The sequence below is a fragment of the Podarcis muralis genome, chromosome 2 (genome assembly GCF_964188315.1).
Source record: "Podarcis muralis chromosome 2, rPodMur119.hap1.1, whole genome shotgun sequence".
NCBI classification, from domain to species: Eukaryota; Metazoa; Chordata; class Lepidosauria; order Squamata; family Lacertidae; genus Podarcis; species Podarcis muralis.
In genome coordinates, this window is record NC_135656.1 from 55,055,168 (window position 1) to 55,077,665 (window position 22,498).

The window sequence follows — 22,498 nt, forward strand, 5'->3', positions numbered from 1 at the left end:
GAAAAGCACTGGGTGTTGCCCTGTAATGTGAATCAGTTTTCCGATGCTGCCTGATGAATATGGCCTAGTGTTTAGCATCCTTCCTCAACATCAGGGGTCAGCAAACTTACTGACCAGTGTCTCCAGTGCCCATTGCGCAGTGGGCCAGAGGGCAGAGGAGCGCGTGCCCATACGCATGCGCACACACTATTTCTGCCACACTTCCGGGTCAGAGGAGCACCGGAAATAGCTTGTGCACATGTGCACAGGCCTTCTCCGACCCGGATGTGCACTGGAAATAACACATGCGCATGCGCACAAGCTATTTCCGGTGCTCCTCCAACCCGGAAGTGGGCAGCTGCGCAGCACAGCGCCGGTAAGAGTGGGTGGCGGCAGCGGGAGGCGGTGCGGGCCGGATAACGAGTCCCTCGGGCCTTATCCGGCCCGCAGGCCTTAGTTGGGCACCCCTGCTCAACATGATGCCTTTCAGATCTTTTGACCTACAACACCCTTCAGACGTATGTGTGTCGTGGTGAAGATGCTGGACTAGGACCTGCCAGACCAGGATTCAAATCCTTCCAGAGTCACTAGGTGACCTTGGGACAGTCACAGTCTCTCCGCTTAAGCTGCTTCACAGGGTTGTTGTGAGGATAAAAAGCGGGGAGGGGCGAGAACTATGTACATCATCTTGTGCTGCTCAAAGGAGAAATGGGATAGAAATGTAATAAATGAATGAATAAAACCGCCCACCGCTCACTGGGCTGGTTGGGACTGATGGAAGTTGTAGTCCAAATCATCTGGCAGATGCCAGGTTGGGGAAGGGGTGTGTGTGGATAGCTCAGAGTGTGGTGAGGATAATGCCAAGATTTGCAGGTACAATCCCTGTATGGGACAGCTGCATATTCCTGCATTGTATGGGGTTGGACTAGATCAGTGGTTCCCAACCTTTTTTTGGCCATGCCCCACCTAAGCATCTCTAAAATCCTGATGCCCCACCCTACTCCGTGACATATAATTCCTATTACTCAAAAAGTGAAATCCTTTTCATGTGGCGGAAGCCTAAAAGGCCTGACTCATTCTCGAATTGCCGCCCTTAAAAATCCAATTGCCCCCCTGTGGGGCGTGTGCCCCACGTTGGGAACCATGGGACTAGATGACCCTCAGAGTCCCTTCCAACTGTACAATTCTACAATCCAAGGCAGCTGTGGAACTCTACCTGTATCTATGTCATTAAGAAATGGCTCTTTTCTTTACAAAATCATACATACAGATGTATGGCTTACGGCTCCACCCATGCGAATCTGCGTTTTGAAGTTCCAACGCTATTACGGTCACAAAATGCTTGGGAGGCTTGTGGAACTCCTTTGCCCCAGGAAACTGGCGGGTGAGATTGGCAGCTTGATACTGGAAGATAAGACAGGACAATAAGCTCAACTGTTGTGATGGTATAGCAGCTCTGACATGCATCGTGCTCCCCTGTGCACTGGAACACACACTTGCAATGCACTGATTTCACAGGAGGAGCCTCTTCCTGCCCTGTGTGTGTACTCTGTGCTGCTGTGCACTTACTGGAATACAGCTGGGCTCCCTGCTGCAGGATGTGCTGACAGGAGGCAGTCAGACGCGCTCTCCAAATTCTAAGAAAAGCACCTTCTTATTTTTTCCTTCTTTTTTAAAGGAAAGCCACAGGAATATGTGGTTTCCCTCCCCTGCCCCAACTTTGCTCTCTGGTTTGTTTCTGAAGTCAGTTTATGGCAGAGGTTTAATTATAAATGCCATTTACACACTCACACTCTCACACACACGCTCAACAGTGGACTGAGCGAAGATGATCTCATCCTGAGTAAACATAGCAAAGGACAGACGGGAAGTCTCTAACCCAGAGTAAACTGGCATGCAACCTTTCAGAAACCCTGTTCAAGCAATGGAGGTAGGAAAGCAAACAAGGAGGGAAATCTGCAGAAGGCACATAAGCCTGCCTACCGTTTGCAAGGAACAAGCTGGGCAAGATGCAGGAGGAGAGACATGCTCTGAAATACAGAGGCCACCCCTCCCGACAAGTGTATTTGCTAACACCTCTCTCTTCTGCAATGCATAGGTAGCACCAGCTCTAGATCCAGGGGTTTTTTGGGGGGGGCGTCGGGCAAGATGCCCTTTCTGAGTGGCCCCACTGCACTGCCCCACTGCCCCTGCCTGGTGTCCACTGATGCTGACCTTTGGTGTCAGCCCTATGTAGCTAGCTCAGCATGCAGTATGGGGTCTGGGCTTGCACTGTTTGAAAAGAGAGCCCCCTCATCCCACAGAGAATCCTTGGGTCAACTAATTCCAACTCCCTGCTCAGAACATGGTCTTCATAAGGGCATAACGTCTTCCAAACTTAGCAGACACTCAAAAGCAGTTACATGGCACAGGGGAAATATGTTTTGTTGTTCAAAGTAAAGTCATCAGTCAGTCCCACTGCCTTCAGGGAGTTCTGTGGACCTCAGAAAAGGTTTGCTGCTCACAGCAGAACATAAAGAATATGGCAGGAACTCCTCTACCATTAATTGCAGAGATATCAAGAATAGGCTTCAGAGGGGCTGTAGTGCTAGTCAAATTTCTTATGTTGAGAGTTCACTTCATCAGATGCCTTGAATGCCATCCTGAGTTGGCAAGTAGATACATAGATAGATAAATATTTTAAGCTGAGATCTTCCCCACTTCACAACAATATTGTTTTTATGCACTGGAACACACACTCACAATGCACTGATTTCACAGATAGGTGTGTGTGTAGAAGGGGAAGGGGAACATTGTTCAGAACAAAGAAAAACAGAATCCACTCCAGACTTATGTGTTTTACAAGAACTCCAAGAGTCGCCCTGGAAGCAGGTGCAAAAGACCTGCACTTAGATTTTAAGAACACTGTGCTGACAATATTCTGCTCCAGTGGGCAGTACAGCCGCCGCATTTTGCACTAGCTGCAGCTTCCTGACCTACCACAAGGGCAGCCCCACATGGAGTGCATTGCAGTAGTCCAATAGGCTACCAGCCCATATTTAGTCTATTGGGGTCCAGAAATGGCTTTACCTATCTTATGTACCCTAGCTGGTAGAAGGCATTCCTAGCCACTGAGGTCACCTGGGTCTAGAAACAAAGATGGATATAGAGGCACCCCCAGTTGACTAACCTGGTTTTTCAGAGGAAATACAACCCTATGCAAAGCAAGTAATTGATAAATTATCTGGACTTGGGAACCACCCAACCACAGTGCCTCCGTCTTGCCAAGGTTCAGAGTCAGTTTATTGGTCCTCATCCAGCACACCACCAAGACTAAATTGTGCACAGCCTCCCCTGATTCAGATGTTAACAAAAAGGGTATCATCAGCATACTCGTAACACCTTGCTCCAAATCTCCTGATGACTGTTTCCAACTTCATATAGATGTTAAACAGCATCGGGGACCAGATAATACCCTATGATACCCCACAGCACAACTGCCGGTGGGCCAAAAGTCAACCACCCAATGCTGTTCCCTGAAACTGACCCTGAAGATAGAGTCAGCTGGCAGTGTTTATTTTTCTCTTACTTGCTATTATATTGGCAAATATTTTTTGTTTTAAAAATGGAGTGGGGAGAAAAGCGGGGCCTTATTCTATTACAGTGGTGAGAAACATGTGGTCCTACAGATGTTGTTGAACTCCAGCTCCAATCAGCCCTGACCATTGGCCATGCTGGCTGGGGCTGATGGGAGCTGGAGTCCCGCAACATTTGGAGGGCCAAAGGTTCCCTGCTCTATTGTGTATCCTGATCATCTGGTATTGAGGGGGGTGCTGCTTATGTACACAGAGGTCCCATTTAGCCACCACCACCAGATGCTGGAGGTCCTCTCCTCCATGAATTTGTCTAATCCTTTTGAAAAGGCCATATAACACAGTAGCCACTGCTTCATTTTTGTGGTAGCAAAAGATTTTCCAGGCCTTCCCAGTGTCCAGCTGTGTTGTAACAAGGATGGATTCCTACTCCCTAATAGGTCAGCAAGCTGTAAGAGGAAGAACAGCTATGAACTAGCAAAAGCATTAGCTCCATGTGAAAACACACACACACACACACACCTTCCACCATGCATCACTGGCGCACTATAGTCTTCTCAATGATTTCTCTCCCCCCCCCCCTCGGAAAAATGTTGCGTGTAGCCAGTGTTGCTTTCTAAAGGGTGTATGTTTGCTAGCTTGTGCCAGAAATGAGCTTAGCGTAAATGAGCTATTAAACTTGGACATCCTGATGAAAAAATATTTACAGAGGAAACTCCTTAAACGGGTATGTGCCAGCGGAATAACCCTAGTTACAGAGGACAAGTCTTGGGCTGACGACGTAAGTAAACTTGGGTGGTGCCCTCACTTTCCACAACCTATTGAACTAATCTTTGTAATGACATTTGTACAGGGCCAGAGCCCTGACTCTGTTGAAGTGAACAGAGCCCATTTACATGGAATGATGTGTACAAACAGCAATTGTTTCTTTTAGTGATAAGCAGTCCATCCTCTCACTCACACCACAAAACAGCCACAAAAGTAGAAAGAGGTCTTCTTTAATGAGGCATGGGCTGCTACTAGGGGAAACATAATCTTCTCTTTCACCCCTTCCTCTCATGCACGCACTCTCTCTCTCTCCCTCTGTATGTCTGTGTTTGCACACATGCAAATCCTGAACACACTTGCCTCAGAAAAAGTCATGCTGAATTGGATGAGCAGACATGAACAGGGCTGCTGTACAGGGTGGTGGATTGGAACCAGTGGCACCACTGCCAGATTGTTGCTAGGTGTCCCTTTTAAAGCGAAGTAAAGAAAAAATGGGAGACAGAGAAAGGAAGCAAGAAGATCGTGGGAGACAGAGAGTGAAGGTGGCTAATGGATATCTATGGCAAAAAAAAAACACCATACCTCATTGTTAAAGGTAAAGGTAAAGGGACCCCTGACCATTAGGTCCAGATGTGACCGACTCTGGGGTTGCGGCGCTCATCTCGCTTTATTGGCCGAGGGAGCCGGCGTACAGCTTCCAGGTCATGTGGCCAGCATGACTAAGCCGCTTCTGGCAAACCAGAGCAGTGCACAGAAACACCGTTTACCTTCCCATTGGAGCGGTACCTGTTTATCTACTTGCACTTTGACGTGCTTTCGAACTGCTAGGTTGCCAGGAGCTGGGACTGAGCAATGGGAGCTCACCCCATCTTGGGGATTCAAACCGCCGACCTTCTGATCGGCAAGTCCTAGGCTCTGTGGTTTAACCCACAACGCCACCCGTGTCCCCTCACCTCATTGTTACTGACCCCAAATTACCCACTGGAGTTTATTGTATAAAATAAAGGATTGGTTTAATAATTTTAATATAAATAAAGTAAGTTTCCCCCTGACTATATTATGTAATTTCCTCTCTCTTTCTCTGTTTGGTGTTTGTCATGAGTTGTGCATGAGCAGCCAACTTTTTCTCAAAGACAAAGTCATTAGAGGATTCAGCATCATCTTTTATCTTGCAAGATCACATTTCTTAAAACAACAACAGCAACATGAATATGAATTAAGAATTGTTACCCCCAACCTCCCATAGGAAGCAGTTCTTGTTTTCATAAATGGCTGTTGGCTGCAATTCTCACATCTACTTGTAGCTGTGCATTCAGAGCTACTGCACAGCCCAAGTGATCCTGGAGGGTTGTCAAGTTCTCCTTCAGCAGGGGAATGGTTCAACTGATTGAGTCATCTGAATGTGACTTAACAAAATAATTCCCTGCCACTGGAAGAACCTCTGGCATGGGTGCATATTCCCCTTCATAACTTTTGTCCTGGCACACTGGGCTAGCCATTCTAACTTACTTTTTTCTGTGAGATGGTTCATATTTAAGGGGAGGCATTAAATGCTGATGACTGGTCCAGAAATGTGAAAGGAGTCATACCAAAAGACTAAATGATCCCCTCAGATTTGGATTTTATGCAGCCATGGAGAAGAAGGAAACAGAGATATTTGTAATGAATGACTTTACAAAAGACTGGAAAGCTGAGCAAGGAACAGCCCACACACTGCAATATTTTGCTGCAGGTCTCAATTGCTACACCCATGCCAAATTCTTTTTTTCCTCCAAGGAGCTTAGAGAAGCTAGCACATCCTTTCCTACATCTCTGGACCACTGCTTTACCTTCCTGCTGCTGTTCTTACTATTATTTTCTATTGCAGTTCAACTGCTGCTAAGTGCGGAAAATTTGGGTGAGGTGTACATAAAGAGCACAGAGTCTGGGCACTACTTGGCCATGGATGCCAATGGCCGTTTATATGGCTCGGTAAGTATGAGGTTTCTGTGGGACTGGGACTGGGGGAGGTTTTGAGGTTTGCAGATATATTGTAGCCCACGAGCAGCAAATAGACATTGTTTGTTGTTTTTGCAGCTGGGTTGCCACATTTTGCCCAGCTTTATTTCTGGAAAAATAAATAAAATAATGAGAAGCGATGTTCCAAAATACTTCCAGATATTGGATTTCGTATTTGGAAGGAGCAATGCTGCTTCTTCTTCCAGCTGCCAAATCACAGAGGGTGATGCCATTAGGGACACTGAGCCAAATTTAACCCTAGGATAAACAAGCGTCAGAGATGTTGTATGTACTGTTCACTCAGCAGGCTGGAGTGGTAGAAGGATAGAGAAAGGGCTGAAAAGAAACAACCCTGCAGAACAACAGATAGGTGGAGCCAAAAAGTTAGTGCTGCCATCTTGGCTGTTGCTCAGTGGCAGAGCATCATAGTGGCAGGCAGAAGCTTCAAGGTTCAATCTCAGCATCTCCAGTTAGGGCTAGGCTGACAAAATCCTGGAGCGCCACTGCCAGACAGTGTAGATGGACCAACGCTAAGCTAGATGGACCAATGGTCTGACTTCCTATAAGGCAGCTTCCTATGTTCCATCCAGGTTTCCCAATCACATGGATCAACACAGAATCAGAGAATTGTAGAGTTGGAAGGGACCCTGAGGGTCATCTAGTCCAACCCCCTGTGATGCAGGAATCTCAGCTAAAGCATCCATGACAGATGGCCATCCAATCTATGCTTAGAAACCTCCAAGGAAGGAGAGTCCGCAACATTCTGAGGGAGTCTGTTCCGCTGCTGGACAGCTCTTACCGTCAGAAAGTTTAGATGGAATCTCCCTTCTTGTAACTTTAAGTGACTGGTTTGGATGCTACCCTCTGGGGCAGGAGAAAACAAGCTTGTTCCCTCTTCCATATGACAACCTTTTAGATATCTGAATATGGCTGTCATGCCTCCTCTCAGTCTCCTCTTTTCCAGGAGAAACATTCTCAGCTCCTTCAAGCTCTCCTCATAAGGCTTAGTTTCCAGACCCTTGATCATCTTGGTTGCCCTCCTCTGCACACGTTCCAGCTTGTCAACATCCTTATTCAATTGTGGTGCCCAGAACTGGACACAGTATTCCAGGTGTGATCTGACCAAGACAGAATAGAGCGGTACTATTACTTCCCTTGATTAGGACACTATACTTCTGTTGATGCAGCCTAGAACAGCATTAGCTTCTTTTGCTGCTGCACCGCACTGTTGACTCAGAAGGGCACTTCCAGACTATCACTATCAGTCACACTGCAGCAAATGTAGGCTGCACAATTAACACACCTGTTTTCCCCCCAAAGACCAGACTTTTCCCAATGAAAAAAGTGATGGGGAAATGTACCGAAAAGTGTGAGATAGCACTTGCTTGATGCAGAAGCCAGCACCATCCTTCATTGCTGACGGAGAACTCAGCAGCTTCATTTGCTTCCCATTATGAATGCACCTCTCTCTTTCTCTTTTCTTCAGCAGTTGCCAACGGAAGAGTGTTTGTTCCTGGAGAGAATGGAAGAAAACCATTACAATACCTACACATCAAAGATGCACGCAGATAAAAACTGGTTTGTCGGCTTGAAGAAGAATGGGAAAAGCAAACTGGGACCGCGGACTCATTATGGCCAAAAGGCAATCCTCTTCCTCCCCCTGCCAGTTTCACCCGATTAGATAGTTTCCCCACGTAGCAAAATATGTTCCTTAGAACGAAGCAGCCAGTAGACTTTTCCCTTTCCTTTCCTTCGATTCTCCCTCCTGCTGGGGAACATGAAAAAGATGTGGGAGATGGGGAAAATGCAAAGCAATTCCATAAAACATGCATGTATACAAGTAGAGTGCATCTCAGATGCACTGCCTCCAAAATGAACCAGGTCACTTAATAGTCATACAACAGAACGTACCTTGGTGTTCAGCTTCTACGGTCATATATGTAGAAAAGCTCCCCTTTTTCTGAAACCCGCATTTAAACGATATGATCTAACTTCCAGACAGCTTTTTCATAATCCTTGTGTATCACATGGAATCATAACCAACAATGCTGAAGCTATCCTATTATTTAAAACAAATTTAACTGTGTGCTTATAGTACTAGGATCCTTGCTTCTTAAAAAGTAACATTGCTCTGGTTCTTGGTAATATTTCTGTAATATATATTTATTTATTAATAAGACTGTATACAATCTACATTGTTAGGCCATTTTAACTGTAGACAATCAATATTGTGTATATTACATAAGACCAGTGCTTTTTTTTCCTGGTGGGGATGCAGGGGTACGCATACCCCTAAACATTTTGTGAATCTAAGTTTGGCCTCGTTGAGGGGCAGTATTTCAATATGAGCAGGAAAATGAAAGTACCCCTAAACATTTTTTTTTAAGAAAAAAAGCACTGCATAAGACAAGATCTTGAATACTTTGGCAAGGAAAATGAGCAAACACAGAACAAATATAAAAACACAGTGGAGCATTTATATACAAATGTAACTCCAGTTGGAAGCAATGAAAGTTTAACCATGAGCCAAAATCCTGCTGATTTCAATGTGGCATTAAAGATGTGGTCTGCACTGTGCAGGTGGTGACACTTAGCCCCACCTCTCAAGACCAGCACAGTCTGTTGAGCCCCAGAAAACCCCAGGCAAACCAGAGATCTGGAGCTGGCAAGGCCTACAGGCCATGTGATAAAGGCCAGCACTGCTTATGGGTAGGTGCAGCCATCATAAGAGCCCCCAGTTAGGATGAGTGTTGCAGCTGGGCTTGGTGCTCCAGGCTGATGGGGCTTTATTTGGGGAGTGGTGGGGGCAAGGAGCTCTGGTAGAAAGCAGATTTCCCCAGGGAACAGACTTAGAGAAGTGTGATAGGAATTCATTGTTCATCTGCAGTCATATTTTGCCACATATTTCATATTTCATTTACTTGCCGTAGGCATAAAAACAACCAGCTTAACTGTATGCAATGACTGTGTGGTTAAATAACCGAATTTCCAACGACCTTCTAAGAGAACTTGCACTTTTCTCTGTCCTTGCAAGATACATGGAACCTTGTTGTGATTTGCAGGTCATATCCCAGGTTTCGCGACCTCTGTAAATTCCATTGATTTCCACGATTTTGAAGGAGGGTGGGCCTGTTTGCATGCCATTACTCTAGAATCTAGATCATTATAGCGGCTGCAGAGATGCTGCATTCAATGTTGACTAAACACACAAAAGTGGGAGCAAAATAATGCACTTTGGCCCTGACCTAACCCCCCCCCCCCATTCCCAGCTACATGCATTCAGCATCATTTCTCAAAAGAGCCTATTTATCTGCCTACAATACAGGCACAAGCTCTATGCTGAAGGAGAGGACAAGACTAATAAACATAATATCTGAATGTAACATCTGCACATTCTAGAGTGGTTTGGGGATACAATTGCAAATTGACCAGTTGCAAAATGACAGATGAATCACTTTCTTCCCTAGGTATTAGTACTGTAATCTGTATTATTTTACTGAATTTCAAAAGCTGCTTGATCAGCCATATATTTGGCATGCCACAGTTCCAAGGGAGGTAAACTATGCTATCTTGCTGTTCTTATTTCCGGATTTCCCAGTGTGTTTTCCACAGCAGCAAAGCATGCAGATTAACTTCTGATTAAACATTCTGCCTTTCCTGAGTTTTATTTTATCATTACTAATTACATTAATTGTCGCTTACTACAAACATATCTCAAAGTGGCATACAGTTATAAAAGCATACAATAGAAAATTTAAAGTGTATCAAAAAACAAAAATCAATGGGCTAAAAGTGCTCAAATCAAAGCTTTTGTGATACACTAATTTGCTGGCAATCTGTTTTCTGTTGTACCTCAACATATCTGGCACTACCAAAGGACACCCTCAGTGCTTCCCCACTGTCAGTTCCTACATCTCACACCAGTAAGGGTTATTCATGTCATTACTTGAGTGTTTCCAAAAAGTCACACTTGGTTCCAGAACAAACCCAAACATAGGGCACTCTGTGTTACCCATTGGGCCATCTGCTCCTAAACCATCACTGCAGGTTTCTGAAATCCTTTAGGCCCATTTGCTAATAACATTCCTCAATAGATGAAATAGTGGCCTTTTTGCAGGGATGCGTTCTTGTGTCTCATTATTTTCTTGCTTTGGTTTGGGACAGGCCTGGGATCCTATAACAACCATAGGTGCAAGGGGTGGAGAGAGATAGGCAGATTTGGCTTAGGCAAATGCATAGAGGGCAGGTCTATCCCTCAGCAGCTTGCTGCTGTTTAGTCGTTTAGTCGTGTCCGACTCTTCGTGACCCCATGGACCAGAGCACGCCAGGCACTTCTGTCTTCCACTGCCTCCCGCAGTTTGGTCAAACTCATGCTGGTAGCTTCGAGAACACTGTCCAACCATCTTGTCCTCTGTCGTCCCCTTCTCCTTGTGCCCTCAGCGGTACCACTACATTCAGTGCCAAAGTGTTGGAGAAAAAACAGAGAACCGTCTTCCATTGCAATACTCACATTTTTAATGGGAGGAAAGTGACAGCCACCTGTGCCAATAAGCCCACCCAAAACAACTTGGAATAATTGCCCCAGTCCTGGGTCCCTCGCATTCCAAGCACTAGCTCCAGATGTTGCAAGGCTGTGAGCTAAGCTGCATGCGACAAGGAAAAGCTTCCCAGCATCACTAGCCTGGTATTTGTGACCAGGAAGGATTTCAGATCAGACCTCGGTGATCATAGTCTGGGCCGTGGCTCAGTGGTGATCTGCTCTGCATGCAGAAAGTCCCAGGCTCAATCCCCAGGTAGGGCTGGGAGAGATTTCCTGCCCAAAACCCTGGAGAGCTTCTGCCAGTCCGGTTCTCAACCTGTGGGTCCCCAGATATTGTTGCACTACAACTCCCATCATCCCTGAGCTCTGGCCTTGCTAGCTAGGGGTGATGGGAGTTGTAGTTCAACAACATCTGGGGACCCACAGGTTGAGAAAGGCTGGTTTAGACAGCCCTGAACAAGATGGGTCAGGGGTCTGACTGAGCATAAGGCAGTTCCCTGTGTTCCTATCCTGAGCTTGAGCAAAGCCTACCTACCAAGTATTTCCAAAAGGGAAAAAACAAAACGTGTCAGGGTGCAAGTCCAGTTTACCTAACATCCTGTCTCTAGTCCTAGCATGTGGGAGGTATTTCCAGGATAGCAGCTAAAGGAAGGGTATGTTGTTATTTCTTGGACAGAGGACAATTCAGGAAATCCGTTCCTGTCCCAAGATAGAAACTTTTCCTCAGCAAAGGAACAGAGTTCCACAGAACCAGAGTCTGCGAGAAATATGCCTCTGATTCACAAGGCACTTTTCTTATTTGCTGGAAACTTCTTTTCTCCAGTGTGTGCGTGCAGGGTTTTCTTTTCTGTTTACTGCTATAAGATACAATTCAACAGTACTACATTGCAGCAAGCAGTTCGTTTGTCAAATGAGATCAGTGTTTCTTTCCCACCATTCTGTTTTTCTTCTGTTTGTAAACTCCTGCCAAATTTTCTTTTCGCTTACTCCTTCTCTATAAGACCCCCTCCCTGTTCCCAGTCATCATCCTCTCCGGGGATTAAGCGTTTCTGTTGAAATGCCCAGCTGTCTTTTCTATCTATGTGCATTTGCTCCACCTGGCCTGCTGGAGACTCTCATCTGATGTAATCCAACCAAGAGGAGCTTCCCTGCTCTGTTTATGCTCCTCCATACAGTCTTATACAAACTGCTGGGACAGGAACTGACCATGAGCTTGTCCGTGTTTCCACTTGTGGACTGCCTAGAAAATGCGGATCTGAGCAATTTTCTCCTTGTCCTGCTCCTTTCCGAGGGAAAACCTGTTCTTTTGCGATAGATTGGAACAAATGGCAATCCCAAATCAACAGTGTTGTACTATAATTATGCAATAAAACAGTGTTGTACCATAATTATACCAAAAAAATTATACAATATTTATACAATAAAAGGATGGGGAACCTCTGGCCACAGATGAAAACTTCCCTATGACTATACATCCTTAAACAAAGAAAATGGTTTGTCAGGAGAAGGCTAGATAAGAACCCTTGCCCCTGACCTCTACTTTTCTGTATGCCCATTTTTGCTTTGTTTATGTAGAGGAATAGTCAATAAAACCCATGGTTTGAAATGATGCAGAATGCATCCTACAACCTGATCTGTGCCTTCCTTGAGCTGAGACTTTATTCTGAGTAGATCAAAGCAATACATGTATGCAGACTGTAGGTATGTTTTGAAAATGCTTAAGCAGCAAAAACATGGATCACTTCATTCAACAGTGCAGTTATTTTTTGGCTAGAAGACTTACATCAGGACACTTGTGATTGTATGAATATGCACCTGTCGGTTCTGCAGTGCAGTTAGAAAGCAGGTATCCAAATATCTTAGCCCTCTTGGATATGAGCCATCCTTCACATAAATGACTTAGCATTTAACTCCATAATTCATTCACCTTGATAAGGTTCATGTCCATTAACCTGATGCCGGAACAGCTTAATTTTGATGGATAATACAGTAGCTGGAAGCCCTGGGATTAAAAGAAGTGCAAGGACACAGCGGCAGCAACTTTCGCAAAGGACTAAAACTGTGCACTAAAATGCAAATGGAACTCTTGGTGCCACAGGAAAGGCAAAGGAAAGTGCAAGGAAGTCTTTATGAAAGGAAGATACAGTAGTAGTACAGAGGTTAACAGATTTGGAACACGGCACGAGAAACTGCTAGAACTAGTTTATGGGCCATCTACAGCTAACCAGCATATATAGTCAGGTTTTGCTACCATCACACACACACACACACACACACACACACACACACACCCCTCTCTTTCAAAGAACCAGGTTGCCAATTGGGTGCAAACAGAAATGTCTGTGTGCACAGGTGATTGGAACTTCTAATTAAATCCGAAAGCTGGAAAACGGTAATATCGGATTTAGTTCTGCTGTTTCCCAGCACCTCATTAACCTCAGGGCATTCCTTTCATTAGACATCTGAAGCCTGGCTATTGCTAACCTCATGTGTATACTTGACACCCAACTGGGGGGAAATGTCAACACTCCTGCCTGAAAAATAATCCCCAGTAATTGCTCCAGATGGATGAACAGGAGAGAACAGCACTGCCAGCTAAAGCTATAGGCCACAAATTATCCAAAACGGACTTAAGCCTGCCTAAGCCCATCAATTTCAATGGGTTTAAGGCTGCTTAAATCTGCGCTGGAATATGGCCATACATGGTTTTAAGGAGTTTATCCCTCCTCCAGCTCAGATGAAGAGATGAAAGATGACAAAACCTTTCTTTTAAAAAATTGATTTAATAGATTATTGGAACTAAATATCTGTTAACGATGGAAAATAGGGGTGTGGGGGGCAGGATAGTTCTCAAGCTGCTGGGCTGAAGGGGGAGGTAAGAAAGTGAGTATATTTTGTATGAATGGAGCACAGGAGGAGGGTGTTGGAGGGTAGAGGATCTTCAAGCACCTGAAGGGAAAAAACTGAACAAGACTGCAGCAGCACAGGATGTTTGGAATGTAAAAGCTCTCGCAGAGAGGTTAACACATCCTCCCACAGCCCCAGGATAGAGAGGGCCCCTCGGTGTAATAAAGAAAAAGCTGGCTGGACATATAAATTGCAGCTCTAAAGCCCATGACAAGCTGGTAACTGAATAATGAGGATGAAGAAACAATCTGTAGAAAAGGAACACAGAGACAGAATTACTGGGTCCTATACAGTACTCAGAGAACTTCAAGCGGATTGGCATGGGGGGTGGTGGGATTTCTTACAGGTCAGCTTTCTGCAGTTGGATGCACACAAAACATCTGCATAAATGGAGGTGGTCCAGATATCTGTTCAGCCTATATATGGGAGGCTATCTAGGGGCAATTAAAAAAGAGGCCTCTCTTTCTCCCGCTAAGCCTTAGGAGTTAAATTAACCCTAAGCTTGGAATGGGTGTGTTTCCCTTACCCGCCATTGAGGTAAGGTTACCAGACTTCCCTGTTTCCCGGGCACTGTCCTCAGATTTACAAATCAGTTCACTGAAATAAGTTCATTCCAACTTATTTCAATGCAGTGTCCCCAGATTAATTGAAAAAAATCTGGTAACCTTACCTTGAGGACCAGTTGCAATGAAAGATACGGGTTGCTGACTTTTTTCTCTCAGGGCTCCCATGCCTTTAGCAGTTGCTTGGCAAACAGAAAACCAATGCCTGAACCCCCCTTCCCTGCCCACCCCCACCCCCGCACTGGAAACTGTAGCAGCTGAATTGTTCTGTGTCTCATGTACCTGTTAAAGGCACAGGAGCCATTTTAGAAAACAGCTGGCAACTCACAGAATGACCTCTCTAGGGCTACTCAGTGAATGTGCACATGGGAAAACTGAATTTCCTTCACATGCTATGCCTAGGTAGCCAAGTGTTTGAACTGATGTGGATGTGTAATGAGTCTTCCTGCTCTTGTGAAAGTGTCTAACATGCGTACATGTGTAGGTCTCTTTTCACAAGAGTAAAAAAAACATGAATGGGTGGGTGCATTCATACTGAAGGGGCAATCCATGAGTGTGCTCGTCCCTTACATGTGTAAACATATATTGAACTAATTGTGGTTTCACAAGCAGGTTACCAACTAGTTTATGCCTTTAAGCACATATTTTGCCACGATAAAGTACAATAACAATAGTTGCATCTCAACCGATGACAGTATTAATTATTTCCTACGTTGAAAAATTCCATGTTACCTTTTCATTCCTAGCAAATCAGACCTTCAAAAAGTCCACAAATAATTCCAGTGGTCTGTCAAGAGAAAATTTTGTCAGGCGATGTATGCCGGCTGATAGACAAGCAGGTGAAGAGAAAATGTATTTTAAGCTTCCCGATAAAACATTTTGAGGGTGGGAAAGAGAGATGACTGATCATTACTGGTGACAACACCCAGTGGCGTAGCGTGGGGGGTGCAGGGGGGGCCGGCCGCACCGGGCGCAACATCTGGGGTTAGGGCAAATCCACAGGTTAGGGGGCGCAAATCCACGGGTTAGGGGGCGCAAATTACTTGCCTTGCCCCGGGTGCTGACAACCCACGCTACGCCACTGACAACACCTCCACCTACGAGGTGATTCTCAGTCCAAGGAAGACACAATCTGAGGTATGGTGGTCCACATATTACAGTCGCTACACTGAGATGCTGCCTGCACGGTGGCTAGTCCATTACAGTGGTACCTCGGGTTACATACGCTTCAGGATACATACGCTTCAGGTTACAGACTCCGCTAACCCAGAAATAGTACCTCGGGTTAAGAACTTTGCTTCAGGATGAGAACAGAAATTGCACAGTGGCACGGCAGCAGCGGGAGGCCCCATTAGCTAAAGTGGTGCTTCAGGTTAAGAACAGTTTCAGGTTAAGAAAGGACCTCCGGAACGAATTAAGTACGTAACCAGAGGTACCACTGTATGTGGAAAGCATCAAGCAGTGCATGCAACAACTGTAACACCCAGGTCAGTTCCAGGGGGAACTAGAAAGGGGCTCCCTCTACCTTCCTTAGAGAAGCCCTCTATGTTTTTTTTAGGAAAATGGAGGGGAGTTTCTCATTCAGTTCCAAAGCTTCTGTTTTCTGTCACACACAATAGAAAGTCTGAGGAGCTAGCAAGAGTCCACTCCCACCCACTTCTCTTCATCACACCTGACCTTTTTACATTCACAGCCTACTGCCTCCCCAAAGCAGGAAGCAAGAATCTTCACATTTCTTTTTCAAGTCTTCCAGGTTATAAGCAGACTTTGGAAGGGATGGAAACCAGTATACAGTCTCAGCTGTCAGGAGGAAAGAAAATTAAACAGGCCTAAAGACCACATGCAGAAAATCTTGGAGGAGACAGAGTGTTGGGTCAGTGCTTGCATTCATTTTTCCTTCACACACATTTCCTGTGGCTTGTAATATTCCCCTAATGCTACTTCTACCAGCCCAGCAATCTCCTACCACAATCTCCCAGGTTTCCTCTCATAATATCCACACTCTCCTCCCAGTACTTTTCTCAATGCCTGTCAACCTTATCCCTCCAATCTGTCTTTTCTACCTGGACTCCCATGAGCTTCTTTCACTCCATCCTTCCCAACCCATCTCGTTTCCCCCCAGCCTCCCTTCTCCTCGGGGCCCTTTGCCTAAGATCCTGTTGCTCTTGCATCTGTTGATAGTCAGACCTTCAGGATACATACGCTTCAGGTTACAGACTCTGCTAACCCTAGCCTTCCCTTCTCCATATCCATGCCTCTCCAGTGGGAACAGGCTGCAATCTGATAAGCAACACCCAAATTGTTTCAATGTAGGGTACCACACCACCAGAAAAACAGAGAGTATCTTCCAGATCTGAAAATAAAAGCAGTGATGAGCTTGGGGTTAGAGCAATGGAGGCTGGCTGGAGGGCTATGCATCAAATACACAAAATGTAATTCCCCACATCAAATAAGGAACTATGGTTCTTTCCTAATATTTCTTGATTTCTTGATTTTATTTTTATTGTTGTTATTGTTATTTGGATGCTCTGCCACTGAGCTACAGCCCTTCTCCTGATAGTGTAGAATCTCTCTCTCTCTCTTTAAAGAAGATCAAATTTCCTCTCCGAAACTTTGCTGAAGGTGGTCCAGTCACCATTCCGCTTGCAGGACAGATAGATTCATAAGAATATGGTGAAGGCAAGCATTACATTAATCAAACAAACATGTTGTGACACCTTTTCTATATACCAAAGCCATCTACCAAATCTAAACAAGGAGCCTAACATAGAAAGAGGTTTTTAAGACAACTATGGGATTTCAGTTCTTTGGAGAACTAAATCTATGTTGCTGGATTGAGTTAGTTGATCATCTAGGAGCAGAGGCTGACTTGGGCATTATGGCACCCTGTGTGATCCCAAAATTTGGCATGTACCCCCCAGTCCCAGCTCTTGCACTGCCTTCTCTGAAGGCAGGTAAGGAGGCCCCTGGCTTTGGGAAGGAGATATGAGGGCACTAGGACCCCGTCAGAGCCCTCATGCCTCCTTCCCAAAGCCCAGCACCCTCTGCTCACCCTCTGCTCACCCAGTGCACGCACACCTATCACACAGCCCTAAATCTGTCCCTGCTAGGAGGATGGCCATGTTTTCTACTTTACAGAGGACAGTCCTCTGTTTGAAGTTGTCCCCTATCTGAAGGGCTGCTCTATTTAAGGAAGTCTTCTATTTTAAGGACTGTCTGCTTCAGTTTAAAGATAAAGAACCACAAGAAAGGAGGGCAGCAGCCTTGACGTTGCTCACCCAGTTAGCAACTGGGCAGGTGACTAAGCAGCCACACAAGTCATCTCTACTCTTACCCACTATGGTGAGATGTATTGTATTTCTGTTTAAATTATAGGAATTATTTCTCTTGTTTGGTGAGACATTTCCTCTCTTTTTTTGCAATGTGTAATTGACCAGCTGTCCTCTGATCTGAGGAGGAACACACAACTGATTCCTCTCTCCCACCCTAATCATGAAGACCTTTTCATTGTGTTTGTGTGTGTGTGTGTACATTTGAGTGTTTGTGTACATATAACACTCTCCAATATGTGTATGTGTGTGTGTATGTGCGCATGTGTTTTTACACAAATGCTGCTGCTAGTTAGAGATGAATGTAAAATTGGAGATAATAGCTTCCATGTGCCCATGTTACCGATATACAGGGGATGGCATGTTGAATAGTAGACTGCAGATCAACTTCTTTGGATTCACATCTTTTGCCATGACATGGTTTCTGCAAAGGGAGCGATCCCTGGATGCCACAGCGTTGCTCTAACAAATGCATCCCTTGTTGTGGGTAGATGAAGGTCTCCCAGGATTCGACCTACAAAGCTGAACTGATAGATTTTGCAGTCCCTCCATATTAGCTTCTCTGTGCTGCATGGAAAGTGGTCAGGGGAGTGTTGCGGACATCATCGTCATAATTTTATTATTTGTACCCCGCCCATCTGACTGGGTTGCCCCAGCCACTCTTGGTTGATGCTGATGATTTCATTATGACAAGTAAAAAGCCATGAAATTTAGCAACCTGTAACCACTCACTCTCTCTCTCTCTCTCTCTCTCTCTCTCTCTCTCTCTCTCTCTGTGTGTGTGTGTGTGTGTGTGTGTGTGTAGCTGAGTGCCTGAAGCAGCTTGTCTCCTTTGATTCTTAGTGGGGTGGGGGGAGCTGAAACACAGACCTATCACAGCATTAAAACTGGACTGGCGTCTGCTGGCAAAAGGACTCCATGCAACAACAATAACAACCCGGAGACACATTCAAATCCCTCATCACCATAAACCCCCTAACAAAACATAAGACCCTTGTCAAAAGCAGAGCAAATGTTGCAAGAAGCTGGTGGTAAGTGGGGGGAGGGGGGAGGAAAGGAAAGTAGTTTGTTCAGCAGATAAAATAGTATGATTGTCTCTGGACTGGGTTTATTTGACCTTCTAACTTTCAGCCAAACAACATTTTCCTATTAAAGCCTTCCTGCTCAGCAGGATTAGGGGGCCCTGAAGCCCACCCTCAGTGCCAGGGCTTGAAATCAATTCAAAGTGATTTAGGAAGCTGCTGCTGCTGCCTGAGGCTGCCATCAGGGGCAGGAAAGGGCCTATTAAGCGCAAGGGAGGGAGGAATTGCTTCCTCTCAAATGAGAACACTGGGAGGCAGGGCAGGAATGCAGGCAGGATGCTACTTAACAAAGCCGGCTGATGGGCCTGTGTCTGTCTGACAAGGGCATGGGAGTGACACCGCTCCTTCCTATCGCAGAGGAAGAAACCTGTGATCCTGCAATTGATTATCTCAAATGGTTCCGGCAAACCAAAGCAGGAAGCTGCCTTTCTCTTTCTAGTCATTATGCTTTCTTCACGGCTCGCCTTGCTGGGAATCCCATACGCAGCAATGGGGGCAAAGGGAGATCTAAATATTAAACAGATAAAGCTAGAGTAGACCAAGCTGTGTGTTGCTTGTGTGCATGTGTTGTATGTTCTTTTGCTTTGTAGTTCAGAATATTAGGAAATATAGGAATCCTAGGAAGCTACCTTGTACCACAGTTAACACCTTGGTCTATCTAGCTCAGAATTGTCTGCTCTGACTTGGCAGCTGCTCTCCAGGATTTGAGAAAGGGGTTTCTTCCTAGTCCTGCCTCGAGACACCAGAGACTGAACCTTCTGCATGCAAAGCAGATGCTCTACCACTGAGCTATGCCTCCCCCCCACCCCCGTCTGCCTCTATACTTCCAGAAATACGGTGATAAACAGGAAATAAACTCTCTGACCAGATTAGGGAGGAAATTGGTTTGTAGGCAGCTCAGAAAGAAGGTTCTCCAAAAGCTGAGGAGAAAGTAGGTTTGGACCTCCCCAAGGGAAGAAGAAACAGAAGACTCTAAGGTTGCCATGTGTTCTGTATAATGCAGGATTGTCTTGTATTTCAATGTAGAATGCTACGTCCTGTATTGTTAACAGTTTTGTCCTGGCTTTCAGGTCTTCTCTCTCCCCCTCCCCAGTTAAGGACACCCTGTTAGGCTGCAATAGATTGTAATGGATTGCTTTGAAGTCACTTCGTCACCAGATGAAGAAGAAGAAAATCTGGTACTAGTGCTGGTGTGGCTTTTCTTGTGAGATCTTACCCTTCTCTCACAGTTTGCATAACTGGAGTGATGTGGGATGCCTAGCACCATCTCCAATGAGCATGAGAAATGAAATGGGATGTTAACAGCATACTCATAGTAAGGGTAAAGGTAAAGGTACCCCTGCCCGTACGGGCCAGTCTTGACAGACTCTGGGGTTGTGTGCCCATCTCACTCAAGAGGCCGGGGGCCAGCGCTGTCCGCAGACACTTCCGGGTCACGTGGCCAGCGTGACAAAGCTGCATCTGGCGAGCCAGCACAGCACACGGAAACGCCGTTTACCTTCCCACCAGTAAGCGGTCCCTATTTATCTACTTGCACCCGGAGGTGCTTTCGAACTGCTAGGTTGGCAGGCGCTGGGACCGAGCAACAGGAGCGCACCCCGCCGCGGGGATTCGAACCGTCGACCTTTCGATCGGCAAGCCCTAGGCGCTGAGGCTTTCATAAGGTACTCATGGTGCCTTAGCCCAAATCCCCATGACCTCATCCAGCAGTTTCAAGGGAAGAAAATAGGACCCTGCGCAAACTCCATGGCACAAAGGTTAAGACGCAGAGTGGCAGTCCCTAAGCAGGACCTTTTGGGGCCAGCTGCCAGAGCACAGTGCCTCCAGTTCCCATTCCACGCCAGTGGCCCAGAAGGATGGTCAGTGGTGAAGAAAGGCGCTGAGAGATTCAGGAGAATTAACAGGGTTGCACTCCCTCCTATCCTCCTAGTGTAAAGTGACCAAGGTGGTTTCAGCGCTGGTCTCAGACCTAAAGCCAGATTAAAACTAATCCAGATATCAATGCCAGTTAAGAATGTCTGGACTTGTAAATAATTAATATTATTATTTTTTGGTCCAGTAGCACCTTAGAGACCAACTAAGTTTGTTCTGGGTATAAGCTTTCGTGTGCATGCACACTTCAATCGCTCACTTGATCACCAGCTCAACAACAGAAGATTTCCAAAAGATAAGATGGCAAAACGAGTCTCCAACACACATCCAGAGTCCTGCGCTGCAAATGCAAACAGCTTTTCTGAATGAAACGAAGCTGTTGGTGTTTGACCATGTAGTTCTGGCTGTGTATATTTCATAATGCAACATGATATCATTGATCGAGATAGTGTTAACATACATTAATATTTGATATGCTCTCTTTGTAAGGACTCTATTTTCTATAGTATAATTATCACTTTACAAGAGGCCTGCAGTCAAATGCATGCATTTTCTGCATTAGAAACATCATCATCATTGCATATTATATTTTACTAGAGTCCCACAGAAAAAACCAGCTTATTTCAGCTCATCGTGTGACTATCCCACCTCAACTCTGCCGTTCCTAACTCAATATGCCCCTCTTGCACTTTTCCTCCCCCTCTCAGACATCTAACTCTTGACCTTCATTTCTCCCTTTCATTCTTCTGATCAAGTTCTCTTCCTTCCCACACTTCCCACTTTCCCTGGCCTACTAACTTCTTAGAATGGTGGGTCCTGTCCCCTGTCCCCCAATTCTCAAGTCTGAGTGGGTTTGTAGCAAAACCCTGGCAGACCCACAATTCACAATCCAGGACCCTGTGAGCTGCAGAGCATTTTGATGTGCCACAATCCCATGATGTAGCATTGCTCTGAGGCAGGCATAGCCAAAGCAGTGTTCTCTGGGTGTGGACGGACTCCAACTCCCATCAGCCCCAGCCAGCATGGGTAATGTCCAGGGATGATAGGAACTGTGCTCCAATGGCATCTGGAGGACACTACTTTGACTATCCCTGCTCTGGTGCTTCTTGGGGAATGCCAGAATTGCAGCTTCCTACCTAACCACGGAGGGACGCAGGTGGCGCTGTGGGTTAAACCACAGAGCGTAGGACTTGCCGATCAGAAGGTCGGCGGTTCAAATCCCCGTGACGGGGTGAGCTCCTGTTGCTCGGTCCCTGCTCCTGCCAACCTAGCAGTTCGAAAGCACGTCAGAGTGCAAGTAGATAAATAGGTACCGCTCCGGTGGGAAGGTAAACGGCGTTTCCGTGCACTGCTCTGGTTCACCAGAAGTGGCTTAGTCATACTGGCCACATGACCCGGAAGCTGTACACCGGCTTCCTTGGCCAATAAAGCAAGATGAGTGCCGCAACCCCAGAGTCAGCCACGACTGGACCTAATGGTCAGGGGTCCCTTTACCCTTTACCTTTTACCTAACCACAGTAGCTGTTCCTCAATTTATTTGAGCCATGGACACCGGGTGCTGCAGTTCCTTTCCTGGTGGGATGGGGACGGATGGGGGGGGGGTCATTATTGATGTCCTCTTTTTCTTTTGAAAGTACTATTTTGCTATTGCTAGAGTGAAATTTTGCCATTAAAATAAGGGGGGGGGGGAGAACAAACAATGAAGCTAAAGTCAGTAGATAAAGCTTCCCCCCACCCACTCAGCAACACAGGAAGAGAAAATGACACGGGGCAATTTAGAGAGGCCATTCAAGGGCCAAACTGGGGTGGGGGTGGGGAATTCCTCACTATTTCCCCAGCTGGATCGACACAAAAAAGAAGGAATTACTACGCAGCAGCTGGATTTACA

At 45.8% G+C, this 22,498-nt stretch overlaps 1 protein-coding gene across 8 annotated transcripts in view; it reads left to right on the forward strand.

The window, feature by feature from the left end:
• Positions 1-9,978, forward strand: part of FGF1 (fibroblast growth factor 1) — a 49,960-nt gene extending 39,982 nt beyond the window's left edge. For 7 of the 8 annotated variants that reach the window (XM_077924499.1, XM_077924498.1, XM_077924497.1 and 4 more), the window contains 2 exons: positions 6,187-6,290; positions 7,804-9,978. In XM_077924499.1, coding sequence (XP_077780625.1) covers positions 6,187-6,290; positions 7,804-7,998 — 299 coding nt within the window. In that variant the 3' untranslated portion in view covers positions 7,999-9,978. The remainder of the gene's footprint in view (positions 1-6,186; positions 6,291-7,803) is intronic. The other variant, XM_077924500.1, reaches the window with a different exon arrangement.
• The last annotated feature ends 12,520 nt before the right edge of the window (positions 9,979-22,498 follow it).